The 14,295-nt window shown below is 40.9% G+C and overlaps 1 protein-coding gene across 1 annotated transcript in view; it reads right to left on the bottom strand.

Annotated features, from left to right (window-relative positions):
• Positions 1–3,779: 3,779 nt before the first annotated feature.
• CARNS1 (carnosine synthase 1) overlaps positions 3,780–14,295 on the bottom strand; it is a 55,417-nt gene continuing 44,901 nt past the window's right edge. Inside the window, exons 5-10 of the mRNA XM_082266736.1 lie at positions 9,666–10,129; positions 9,376–9,580; positions 8,623–8,708; positions 8,158–8,389; positions 6,756–7,039; positions 3,780–5,366 (exon numbers count right to left, since the gene is read on the bottom strand). Coding sequence (XP_082122862.1) covers positions 3,996–5,366; positions 6,756–7,039; positions 8,158–8,389; positions 8,623–8,708; positions 9,376–9,580; positions 9,666–10,129 — 2,642 coding nt within the window. The 3' untranslated portion in view covers positions 3,780–3,995. The remainder of the gene's footprint in view (positions 5,367–6,755; positions 7,040–8,157; positions 8,390–8,622; positions 8,709–9,375; positions 9,581–9,665; positions 10,130–14,295) is intronic.

Here is a 14,295-nt window from a genome sequence, read left to right as displayed (position 1 = left end):
GTGAGCTTAAGCAGGCAGATTGTATCTTGGCTGTGATATTCTGAATGCTTTTATCTTCTATGCTTTGTGTAAGTGCATATCATGAGGGGGGCTTTTTGTGAGTTATTTAAATAAACAATCAAACGGACTTCGCTATGAGTTGTTCCATCTTCCTGATATGCTGGTTCTCTGTTCTCACGGTATCCAACCTTGAGGGGATGTGACGTGAACATTTCACTGATGAATCGGAGATATTGCTGTGAGATTTGATTCCTTTGGCCTTATTTACATATGTTTTGGGGTGAGTTTTCTATCTTTGGGGGATGATTATCCACGAGGTGCGGTGAAGGCACATCTTTATGATTACTCTCATTCCGGCCACACTGATCACTCCTGTTCATCTTTAAACACGGTTACTGGGATTATTGTGGATGAAAGGACATCTGGAGTATGCTGACCAGCTCTGGGCACCGGTCCTCAGGAAGGATGTGCTGGAACTGGAGAGAGTCCAGAGAAGGGCAACAAAAATAATTAGGGTAATGGAGGACATCAGCTATGAGGAAAGACTACAAGCACTGAACTTATTCTCTCTGGAGAAGAGACGATTGAGGGGGGATATGATATCAATGTTCAAATACTGTACTGGCGACCTTAGCATAAGGAACAAACTATTCAGAGAAAGGGAATACAATAAGACACGTGGCCACTCACTAAAACTAGAGGAAAGGCGGTTTAACCTTAAAGTACGTAGGGGGTTCTTCACTGTCAGAGCAGTAAGGATGTGGAATTCTCTTCCGCAAACAGTCATATCAGCAGGGAGCATCGATAGTTTCAAAAAACTATTAGATGGGCACCTTAAAGACCACAACATATAGGGGTATACAATGTACGGTTAACGGCAAACACACACACACACACATCATAGGTTGAACTGGATGGACTGATGTCTTTTTTCAACCTCACTAACTATGTAACTATGTAACTAAGGACTATAACCTCAGTGACTTTTCTTCCATACTTTACTGATGCACAGTTAATGCTGTGCTTAAGCGCTGCTAATGTTTGACTGATTTTATCATCTAACACATATTGTTTTATTAAGGTAAAAAAAAAACGTTTAGCCTTTCCAACCACTTTAGGTCAAACCTTTGCCCAGAATAAATCATAAAAACCTTACCAGTATTGTAAAAAAGGCACATACAGCAGCCACAAGAGGGTGCTTGGAGCAGCATTTTCCCCAGCAAAAGTATGTATACCAGACCTTCTACTGTTTGAAGATATACCCCCCAACTGCCCCTATTTTGTAACCAAATCCCTTGGTCCCTCTTTCTCAGTTGTACCTCTTTGTGGCCTTATGTAAGGATCTTCATAACACTATCAAAAGTGTTTTACTGTACTGAACTGCAAAAATATTTTATCCAAAATTATAATTTTCTATTTGTTATTTTGAAAAGCCAAAATAAAGGAAAAGTAGTGATTTAATAAAAACTTGTTAAACCAATGATTTTTGTGCAATAATCCTTACGGTCCTTGTTACTAAAAAGAAAATGGAAAGGGTGTGTCCTTTACCTGTATACTTTGTGATTTAATGTATCCCTCTTTTCCATCCCACAAAGTTGAAAGGTGTGTAATAACTTATTTTATGTTATCATTTCAGTATAGGCTTATATTTTTGGTACTTGGCACATACAAGATTATCTGAGATACCCAACAAGAAACAACTAAGCATTCCTAATTAGGAATAAGAATTTTAATTTGTTTTGATTATACACAGGCAAGCCAAAGCATCTACACAATGACTATACAATTAAGATACAATACAACTTTATTACAATGACCAACAATCCTTCCAAGACTGACAATTCAGTGTAAAGTGTATTAAACATAGTTACTTAAAGAAGATGTACAGTTTAAGTGAAAAACAACAGTGGACGTATTTGGTTGAGTGACCAAAAATCTGCCCTATACAATACAGTACATTAAAGGCCTATCCACGCTTGCACATGCGTTTTCATTCCTGTGTTGATGTGCTCATTGCCATTGCATTAACCTGGAAAAGCTGCAATCAGTGGCGGCCCGTCCATTAGGGGCGCAGGGGCGCCGCCCTCCCTATCCATGCGTCTGGCCCCTCTAATTTACATGCAGGGCGACGGACGCATGGATTCCAATAGGGGATTTTTTTTTGAAGCACGTGATTAGAGCCAATGGCTCTGATAGGCTTCAAAAAAGGGTGGGCTCGGGGCGCAGAGCACTGCGCCCCGAGCCCACCCCGCTGTATGACAATAGGGAATGAATATTCGCTATTATCACACTGGCTCTCCTCCCAGACAGTCAGGAAGTCGGTCGTGAGACCCCTTTCCTGATTGGCTAAAAAGAGACGTGATTTTACTGGCCATTGGCCAGGAAGAGGGAGGGGACGTACGGCCAGAGGAGACTCACAGCCGCTCGGGGAAGGAGCAAGTAAGGATGCTGGCTGTCCGTCCCAGGAGGGGGGAGGAAGGAGAGAGGGGGTGGTAGATCATATTGGGGGGGCGTGTCCTGCCAGGGGGGTGTTGGTTTTGCGCCCCCCCCCCCCAAATTTTTATTCACCAGCCGCCACTGGCTGCAATACTGGACACATCCCTATTTGATGGGTTCACAGTTGATTCTGGTAACACTGGGCAGCTAAGAAAGTTGACAGATGTTCCATTTTATTGTGTTGAGGATGGAGGGGGGTTACACATAAATTAAACATCTTTATTTAAACTGAGGTTTAAATTTTACAACACAGAACGAGAACAACAGTTTGTAGGTTAGTCTTCGAAGCCAAACGCTGAGCAATTTTTATTGATATGACACCTTCTACTGAATGCTGATTTCCAGTTAGTTTTTTACAACATTTGTTTTGTATATCACATTGTGTTTTACATTTATATATATATATATATATATATATATATATATATATATATATATATATATATAGTAGATTTAAGATGTTCCCAGTTGTTGGTTGGCTTGATTTTTTTTGTACATAGTCTACTTTCATGCTCCTTTTGTTACCACCCTCGCCACCACAATAGAATTCCATTGTCTAGTTTGATGCTTACATTATTAAAGAAGAACTCCATTCCAATAAGAAAAAGGATATTGTTTAAAGTGTATCTGCTATACGTGAGATAGCTGAATTTCCTTCAGGAGTTTACATTTCTCTTTGCTGATCCTCACCTAGCATTACTTAAAGTGTTTGTCAACCCAGCATTTCCTATTCCTGATATGTGCCTGCGATACCATGTACTTGTATGAAGAAGTCTCCTGTTATCTTTGTTTTGCTTCATTTATGTGAAATCCCTGGTGTTCTTGCCAGTCCCTCTGTATTCCTATGAAAAACTGACCACGCTAGGAATGAGAACACAGTGTGGTCAGTCTCCTAGCTGTGCTGGGGATGCAGTCTGCTCTCCTCCACTGACCAGACTTGTCCTGACATGCCCCGTATACAACCATTCACTGGGAAGCTTAGTGTACTGCTGCTTCCCCCCCCCCCCCCCCCCCCAACTCTTAAGCAATTGAGAACAGAAGGAATGTTATCACTTATAAAAAAGAGGATTTTTTCTATATCTATAAATAAATGTTTTGTCTTTCATATCAGTTTTAAACTTAATGGGTTGTTTTACAAGGTGAAAGTTTACAATTGCTTTAATGTATGTCAATGACCTGGAACAAGTATACAGATTTGAAGTTTTTAAAGTTTAAACTTCACCAGCAACTGCTGAAGTAAGTAAGTAGTAGAATTGCACATATACAATTTTGTGATCTATCCATTTTAAAAATGAATATAAGTTAAATTCGTTATATCAAATGATCAACCATATTTAAATTTCTTAAAAACAGGAAATCAGCTATAGTCAAGTTACCCTCACAAGGAATAGGGGAACCAACATTGTTGTTCTTTGCTAAATGGCTTGTTGCTTTTTTATAAGTTATTATGCTGTTATGGTATTAGAAATGGTACTTAGAGTTCTTCTTTAAGGGATTTCTTATTGAAACTCTCCAGTTAAATACGGCACTGGGTAGTCCAGTTTGTCAAACCCGAGCACTGAGCATACCCCAAGAAGTTTTTGTCTAGCTTCCTTCTGATTCTTTCCCTCACAAGCCACGTTGCCAAAAGGTTCCTGATCTGGTCCATGCACTGAGCTACCCTCCATGCGGTTGAATCGGATGTGTCCAGCTTTATGAAGCTCTGCCAACCTCTGTGGATTTGCTGTGCTACCTAATGCTTCCTCATGAGATTCCCCTGTACACATCAGCCCAACAAGTACTGTAGACTCTAGAGCACCTTTTTCAGGCAATGCTGGCTCAATACCACAAGACAGCGCCAGAGCCACAAGCACTAGGTCCGTGCCGTAAATATGGCGAATCCAGTCTCGTAAATAAAACCCGCCCATGCGAGGATTAATCTCTAGTAATCTTGGGCCAGATTCAGTCAGTTTAAGCTCTACATTAAAAACCCCAGGGTAAAGGTTTAGTGCCTGACAACTGCGCAAAGCAGCCTGAACTAATTGGCAGCGTCTTTCTTGGTTTAGACGGGAGGGAAGTGCTGCTGCTGTTTCAGTAAAACCAGGAAGGAGGGTTGGCCCATTATCGGACACATATGCAGCCAAAAGACGGCCATTAGGACCTAAAACGAGATCCACGTCATGCTCAGTGCCAGTAATGTACTCAGCAAGAAGAGGCAGGGGTGTAGTTTGAATATTATCTCTGGCAGGCTGGCTTTGGTTAAGACTGGTTTCTCCATTCTGTACTACTGCCTCAGCCGTTTCTTGTCTCAAACTTAACCCCACTTCACCATTATAGATTTTACTTTCATCTATTTCAAAACGTGTTTCATTTTTTGGCTTGCAAGCTTCAGTATCCACTCCCATTTTTTTAACTAACTTCCTACACTCTTCTGCACCCTGCACTAAGCGTACACCAACAGCACCTGCACCAGATTCTGGTTTTATAACCAAAGGGTAGGAAAGAACAGATTCTGCAGCTTCTATTCCACCAGTTCCTGGACCCAGAGGGAAACAGGGCACAGCAAATGCCTTAGCATATGGATATGGTGGCAATTTTGAGGCCATGTTGAGGAGACATAGTTGTGTTTGTGTCTTGCGTTTGGCAAGTCTCACTGCGCTTGGAGGAGGACCAGGAAGACCTAGTAAGCGGCTTAGTATGGCAGCTAGGATAGTGCACTCATCCCAGAATGCCATACAGCCAGAAAAATTTAGAGCTCTCTCCTTAACTATTGTCAAGATATTCTGAGCATGTTCCTCATCTTCAGAAGAGCGGTCATCATAGTCGTAGTGAATGAACGAGGCCACAAGAGAAGAGGCAAAATGGTTTGGGTTTGACTCCACTAAATGGATCTAAAGGAAACGGGTGTGAAAAGAAGTAACAGGTTTATGAAAACACCATTAAAAACAAAGGTATCAAAACAGTCAGTATACTTGTACACATATTAATATTACATTTGTATGTACATTGTTGGCACAACAATTGTCAAGAACATGGGACAGATATAGTGTCTTCAAACATCTGTATGCCTGTGATGTTCTAGAGACTAAAGCCTGGTACACACGGTCCGAATATCGGCCGGTTCAACAGAAACTGGCCAACATTCGCCCTGTGTGTACATCAGCCTGTCCGACTGAAGCTGTTCAAACTGACGGCTTCTGTTGAATAGGCATGCTGGAAAACCAGCATCAGATTGGCATCCTATCAGCACAGGCAGCCAATGGCTGCAAGCGGTGACTGATATGCTCTGGTGGGGGGGCAGCCCCCCTGTCAGAAGACAATAGCCCAGCGTACATTGCATAGTTAGTACAGCCAGCTCCTCCTGAGCTCCTCGGTTTATTTTGGTTGAACAAACCAAATCTTAAAGTGTGTACCGGGCTTAACCCTAGTCTACTGTAAGATAACAGATGACCTAAGACCATTGGAAGGTACATTGCTTTGCTCGACAACTTTACAATTGTTTTTGTAAAGACCTAACTGAATGTTCAAGCTCTGTCCTGAAACTAGTATGTCATTTGTTAGATGGGGAACAGCTGCTTCCATCAGGGATATCATGAATAGGAGTCCCTAAATCCACCAGAAATGTATATTTTAGGAACAGGTGGATGTAGATGGACCACCCATGGTATTCCCTGTTGTATTTCTCAAGGACCTTAGGAGAGTGAAACACTCTTCAGAGTTCTTTTGCCCTGTCATGACTATTCTAAACCCTAGAAAGATCCTAAAGTCCTTCTGATCATCACAACTGTGCATCAGTCCCTCAATCTCAATCTAAATTTGAGTAGAGTCTTGTAGCAATTGATTCTTTGAAATAGTTTAACTGATACATTTTACTGTTTAACTTAATATAGTAAAAAATAATTCCAGGTATGGCATTTTATTAATAGCACATTGGTTCAGCTTGGACCAATGTAACTATACATATACCATATCTGTAAGATCCCTCTGGAAGCTGGATATCAGGTAGTAGGCAGTGCTTCTACAGTGATCTCCACTACCATCTGGGTCTGCTGCATTCTGAACGAAGGTGGTTGATTGACGACACTGGCACTATTCAGAGATAGTTTTTCAATTTCTCAATGAATGCAAAGTGTTCCCTGATTGGACAAGGTGGAGAGGCAAGGCTGTAACAGAAACACTGGATAGGTGGTTCCACACCTCAGAAAAAACAAAAGTGTACAGGTACTAAATCATCAAATAGAATTTTGTATTTATAAAGACAGGGACATGTCTTTACATACCTTTATTCCATAGTCACGAGCTGCATGCCAGATAAATCCTTTACTGATGCCACCAGCTCCAATCACCAGGACCTCTTTCCCTTCCATCACATAGGTCATGGAGCGTCTCAGCATTGTCTCTATCAAATGACTTGATGCAGAGCTAACAGCCACGGATTCCGCTGCAGCCAAGCTTCCCAGAAGACACTCATGTATTCCACAGCTCTCCAGGCAGAGGGCAGTGGTGACTCCCAAAACTATTGGGGTTACCATGTAGTCCATGCAAGTAAGCAGAAGATCAACTCCTAGAGTTCAAACAAAGAGATAAATATAGTTTTATTCTGGAGAGGTTGACAGTATCTGGTCAGTAGGTACACCAAAGTTTCCCTGTTTTCTGCACATTCTTTGAAAGTTTCACTAAAATGTAATACTTAAAGCGGAGTTCCACCCTAAAATTATACTTACCTCCATCTTCTTGCTCCGGGTCACCTGAAAATCAAATGGATAATCGCAATTTTTTCTCTTTTTTACTAACCTTGTTTAGAAGAAAATATACTCACCTTACTTCCTCTTCCTCCCGGCGGCCACGGCGATTCGTAACTTCCTGGCTTGCAATGATTCCTGGGAGCTGAACGTCATCGCTCCCAGGAATCAATGCGCCTGCACCGGCCCCGACGTCAGTTCCGGTGCAGGCGCCGTCATACCTTGCTAAACAGCTTCTGGGCATGCCCAGAAGCTGTGCAGGGATGATGCTGCGACACCGGAAGTGACGGCGGGGCCAGTGCATTGCATCGTGGGACCGAAGAAGACGGAAGAGGACACAGAAGAGGATTGCGCTGGCTTCAAGCTGCCCACACCTGAGATGGCAGCGCTGGACAATACATTTTCAAGTTAAGTATTTCTTCTAAAAGCTAAGTGAAACACGGGACAGATCAGAGGCTAGCCAATGTGGAATTCACTAGCCCTGACTGTCCCGGGGTATTTTTATTAAAAAAAACTTTCCCAGGGTGGAACTCCGCTTTAAGAAGAAATTTAAACTTAGAATCCATTGGGTGAGTCACAGTGGTGTTAGGATCTATTATTTATTAGGAAGTGTGCAGTCTGCCACTGTCTCCAAATTATTCAAGAGCACTATGCTCATATTGATAACAGTCTTAGCTGATAAAAGTTTTTCAGTGGGTATGCAAGTGTATTTTCGCGATCCACATGAGCTAATTCTTCAGGGATGCCATGGACAATACTGGTGAGTACAATAAACATGATTTATTGTTAGTATTTTAAAATTAAAAACTGGTGTCCTGGGAGAATGGTAGATCTGATTGAGAAGGAAAAAAATTGGTCTACCTTCAAATATATTTATAAAAGCCTGTGTTCTTAACTTTGTTAAAAGCATTTTTTCTTTAATAACTTTCGTAATCCTTACCAAGTACATCAGTTTGCACCTTGCTCCCTCCTCTTATTTTTGGGCTCAGCTTTTTCTCTTCCTCTATTATAACTTTCATGACCCTTTCTGAGGTCTCTTTGAGTTGGGTACGAATATTGTTCCTCTGTTGCTCATCTTGTATTCCCCATAATTCCAAGGTTGTGTCCAGTGACTGGGGAAGAGCCGATCGATGGCAGAGAGGTTTCTCTGCCCGGCCCACAGTACATACCACCTACAACCGAAGCATCAAAACTCTTCTTAATAACAGAAAAGATAAGATCAGCAGCACAAGATAAAACAATTGCTGATTAGCCAAAATTACACAATTTGCTCATGAAACATTTGAGATATTGATTTTCCATTATGAGAAAATCTAAAAGAACTCTTGTCTTCAGGGGCTCAGGATAAGGGTTTGTAGATTGGAGGGGTTACAAGCCCCAGGAGAATAGGGGGCAGCCCCGTTACCTTGCTTAGAATTGGTTGGTCTCCGCGAGATCGGCAGACAACGGCACAGAGACGAATCGCCAGCTCTGGGGGGCGCACGGAGCAGCCTGGGGGGTGGGGCAGAGACAGTAATACAGGAAGATAGAGGGGGAGAAGGAAGGGAGCAGAAGTCGAAGAAAGTGGAGAATGATAGAAGTAAAGATGTACAAAGAAGAGAGAAAGAAAGAACTGACCCTCCTTCAATACAGAAGCAATATATCTCACAATAAAAAAAATTTGGGATAAGAAGAGGGAAGCCTCTTCTCAGACTTCCATGAAGCTGCTGTCCCGTGCTGGAAAAAATGTCACCTCGATATCCCTAGAAAAGATGTGAAATCTTACCCAGCACAGGAGACAGGCCTTATGATTGAGTAAGGGCCCAGCGAGATACAGAGGAGGTCAAAAAGGACAAGTGTGACAGGGTGTGCAATAAGAGAGGAACATGTTTAATACAGAACATGAAAAAAATGCAGATTGAGTATAAAGCAAGAACAGGAAAACAGGAAATCAAGGTAAAGATGAAAGGTGTCAAAAAAAAAAAAAGAAAAATAAAAGCAGTAAAAATAAATAAATAAATAAATAATGAGACAAAATGTAGAGAGAGAGATAGAGATGGGAAGGAAGAGACAGAAGGAAAGGGGTATCAGGAGAGGATGCTGCAGAGTATCACTCTCTCTTTGCCCCTCCCATAAAGAAGCAAATAGATTTTCCCTCCCATTACATCCCCATGCTTACGTGGTATACAGGCAGGAGGCTGTGGTGGCTTGAGTCTGCGTGGGGGCACGGTGGTTATAAACCCCTCAAGCAGAACTGCTTGACCCTCTGGATACTCAGATAGAATGTCCAGCACGGCATCAGACACAGGACTTGGGTCATGGGTGGAATAAAAGGTTGGTGTAGAAGAAAGGTTTGGACTAGGCCAGCAAGTCTTCACCACAACCTGAGATAAAATAAAACAGTTTATAGAATCTGCATAAGCAAGCTATACAGCTGTGTCCTAAAATTGAGAGACATGTCTTTCTTACCTTATGATGACCCTTTAGTTTCAGCGTTGTAAGAAATGCAGAAATTTCTTGCTGTACTCTTTGTTCTCTACCTTCCTTTTGAAGGAGTTCCACCACTTTTGTGGATTTAGCCTCCCCATTATGTGGTTCCCAAGGGCCTAACTGGTAAGAAGAATTAAGAATCAGAGCAGGAGGAAGTGGAATTTCTTTGTGATCTAGCAAGAGTCGCACCCCCAAAGTATCAGCAAGGAGGCAGGAAAGCTGGGGAGAGCCTCCCATCGGGCAGTCCCACTGGTCTTCCAGCAAGAACTGCTCTCCTAGCCAGGAGAGGTATGTAACTTTTCGAGGAGGAGAGAAGGTATCCAAGTAGGTTTTACCCCCATGATCAAAAGTTATTGCCTGTCTGATGAAAAGAGGAGGTGGGCATGCTGAGGCAGAAGGCCGTGGGCAGAACCATGAAGTGGACAGACAGAGGAATATTTTGCCTGAAATAAAAATAAAGGTCTGTAAGAGAAAATCTGTAAATTACATAAACTCATCTCTTTTAGGATCCTACATACAAAAACCTTGTATGCCAAAAATCTGCAAATATACTTAATTTGGCCCAAAGAATAACTGTACAAAGGTTAACCATTTGCCGACCATCTGCCGTGTATTTACTGCGGCAAAGTGGTTCTATTGCACGAAACAATATGCCTGTACTTAGTTTCGTTCAATAGCCACTAGATGCCGTGATCGCACAGCCGGAGGTGGGATCGTGCCTTGATTGGCTAGCGGGGATGTCAATCAATGGGTTGGGTGGACCTGATGTCCGCCGGCCACCCGCGATCATGCCCGGGAGAGGCAGCACAACGATCTGCCTATGTAAACAAGGCAGATCGCCATTCTGAAAGGGGACAAGATGGAGATCTTGTGTTCCTGCTTAGCAGGTACCCGAAACTCTGTCTTCCCCCAAACAGTGCAACCCCCCACAGTTATAAAGAACCCCCTAGGGACACACATAACCCTTTGATCGTCCCTGATGTTAACCCCTTTCCTGCTAGTTTTATTAGTACAGTAACAGTGCATTTCTTTTAGCATTGATCACTGTATTAGTGTCAATGGTCCTCAAAAAGTGTCAAAAGTGTCAGTTAGATGTCCGCTTTGTCTGCCGCAATGTTGCAGTCCCACTAAAAATAGCTGATCACCGCCATTACTTGTAAAAAAAAAAAAAATTCCATAAAAATATCGCATAGTTTGTAGACGCTATAACGTTTGCACAAAATTTTTTTTACCAAAAATATGTAGCAGAATACACATTGGCCTAAATTGATGAAAAAATTCGATTTTTAAAATATTTTTATTGGCCGTGTTTTATAGCAGAATGTAAAAAATATTGTTTTTTTTTTTTTTTTTTTTAAATTGTCGCTCTTTTTTTGTTCATAGGGCAAAAAATATAAACTGCAGAGATGATCAAATACCACCAAAAGAAAGCTCTATTTGTGGGAAAAAAAGGACATCAATTTTTTTTGGGTACAGCATCGCAGACCACGCAGTTGTCAGTTAAAGTAACGGAGTGCAGTATCACAAAAAATGGCCTGGTCATTAAGGGAGTAAAACCTTCCAGTCCAGAAGTGGTTGATAGAATCCCATCTCAGTTTGAAATTATATTGGGCTTGAATCTTTCAAAAAGCTAGATCAGAAATAACAAAATCAATGAAGGCACTTTCCTTGAAATGGATATTAACCATTTGCCGCCCGCCCACCGTCAAATGACGGCGGAGCGGAGCGGTGCGGCTTTTATTCTGGGACGCAGTCATATGATGGCGCACCAGAACAGCCTCTCTCAGGGGGGGCGCGCAGTGCGCTGATCATGGCCGCACCATGTTGCTAGGACACGGCGCGACCCCCGATCTTTGTAAAAAACCAAAGACATGGCTCTCTACCTTGTGATCGGCTGTGTTCAATCGCAGCCAGTCACGTGTAAATGAGGAAGTTCCGTTTATCGGCTCTCCTTGCCTCACACTGTCAGAGTGTGTGGCGAGGAGAGCCGAACAGCGGCTCCTCCTCAAAGGGGAGCATAGGACAGGTAATCAGGGCACTGATCATCAGTGCCCTGATTACTGTGAAGTAAAAAACATGTGCCCATAAGTCCCCGCAACCAATGCCCATCAGTGCCCACAATCAGTGCCCATAGTGCTGCCAGTAAGTGCCCATCAGTGCCTGCTCATCTGTGCTGCCAATCAGTGTCGCCCATCAGTGCTCATCAGTGCTCATCAGTGCTGCCCGTCAGTGCCCATCAGTGCCGTCCATCAGTGCCACCCATCAGTGCTCATCAGTGCCGCCCATCAGTGCCATCTCATCAGTGCCCACCAGTGCACATCAGTGCAGCCTATCAGTTCCCATCAGTGCTGCCTCATCAGCGCACATCAGTTAAGGAGAAAAATTACTTATTTTCAAAATGTACTCACAGAAAATAAGAAAAAGGTGTTTATCCATGTGCCCAGGTAAAGTGCACAATCACCAGATGTATGTGGCTGACAAAGCAACCTACACGCCTTGAGGGGTAAACCCTGTAGCCATGCTATCAGATCTTCTCCATAAAGATTACAATGTCCCCCAGCTTGATGATATCACTAGCATAAATTCTCATTCACTCATATGAGTAAATAAGAAACCCAGAGATAGATCATAGCATTATACATTCATTTAAAAGGTAAACAGATAATGTAATAAAATTCACTCATATTCTGCAGGTGCTAATAGGGCAACAACACAATCAGCTCGGCCGCTATGTACTCCAGCACTGCCGTTCGTATTCTCAGAAAAGGCTTGTGTTCCAATGGGTAAAAAATCTAGATGTCGAGAGTGTGGTTCAGCTTCAATGCATTTTGCGTGCAGCGCATCTTTAGGAAGCTCAGCCAGACACATTTTGTTGGCGCCTTATATAACCCCAGGCTAAAGCCGATTGGTGGGATCGTAGTTTACTACCCAAAAAGAGGGATCTTCTAGAATATTGGATATTACTCAGTAGGAGCTGCATGTGTTGGTGCTTTATTCCATTCATGGGACCCCAACTATTTCAATTAGACAAATTTTATATTCTTTTAAAACACTTGTGATGAGACAATACATATAATTCTATTAAAACTTGTACATCGCTCCTGTTCATAATAATATGCCCCAAATCCTTGTTTTTATTTAATTATTGTTTAAACAACAGTGACATCCCAGTACTTTGTAAAAATAGAAAATTATAAAATATGAACTCTAAAAAGGTATATATATATATATATATATATATATATATATATATATATATATGTGTGTGTGTGTATAAATAAAATATGTGTATGTGAATTCTAACACCACTGTCATCTAGTGTTCCAAATTATGAACTACAGTTCTCCCATATTGAGTGGGTGAACTGTGAATATATTACCTAAAAATGTTAAATTGGAGGATACAATAAAGGCAACTATATGTGCCCTGTAATTTGAACAAATGCTTAGTGGTTGCACCCAAAAATTACCTTGTTGTAAATAATTATAGAAAATTTTTTATTTAAATGCTTACGTGTAAAAAATGAAATATTTATACAAAAAACTCAAAAATGGTAAAGAGTACAAAATAGAGAAATTCCTTACCTGCAGGACCAAGTGTGTAACTCATTTACTAACATGTCCTGTGGTTTAAATGATGTATGATGTGCAACGAGATGCCTCTATAAACGTATTAATGAACATATTACCAATATAAAGAATGCTGCTAAGATCGCATAGTGAATCAAACCATTTTAGGATTACACAAAATAAAGACCCATCTCTGTTAACCTTATGTGGAAAAGATAGGGTAGTGAAGGATTGGTGGGCAAGTGATTTGCTTCAGCTAATTTCTAAAAATGAGACCAGGTGGACATATGAGATCAACTGTCCAGCTCCATCTGGTCTCAACATTGATATAGACCTCAATTGTTTTTAAACAGATTTTTGATTATTTTGACCTTTTTATTTTGATTGGGGACACATGTGAGACATTTATTAGATATACTTTTTGGGTTATATGTAGTCCCATTTTGGAGGACACATAGTATATTTTTGTTACATTAGAGCATCGTGTATTGGTATAAATATTTCATTTTTTTGCACATAAGCATTTAAATATTTTTTTTTTATAATAATTTACCAAAGGGTAATTTTGGGGTGCAATCACTAAGCATTAGGCAAATTACAGGGTACATAGTTTCCTTTATTGTATCCACCAATTGAACCTCTCTAGGTAATATATTCACAGTTCACCCAACTAATATGGGAGAACTGTAGTTTATAATGTGGAACACTAGACGGCAGTGCTGTTAGAATTCACGTCCACAGACTTTATATACACATACAATATATATATATATATATATATATATATATATATATATATATATTTACACACACACTTATATATATATATATATATATATATATAACTTTTTAGAGGTTATCATTTTTTATAATTTTCTATTTTAACAAACTGGGATGTCATGTTGTATAAACAATAATTAAATACAAACAAGGATTTGTGTAATATTAGTATGAACAAGAGCGATATACGAGTTTTAATAGAAATGTATGTGTTGTATCATCAATCACAAGAGTTTTAAAAGAATATAAAATTGTCTAAT

The sequence above is a fragment of the Pelophylax lessonae genome, assembly GCF_965119305.1.
Source record: "Pelophylax lessonae genome assembly, chromosome: 9".
Classification (NCBI taxonomy): domain Eukaryota; kingdom Metazoa; phylum Chordata; class Amphibia; order Anura; family Ranidae; genus Pelophylax; species Pelophylax lessonae.
This window is presented reverse-complemented; position numbering and strand designations above follow the sequence as displayed.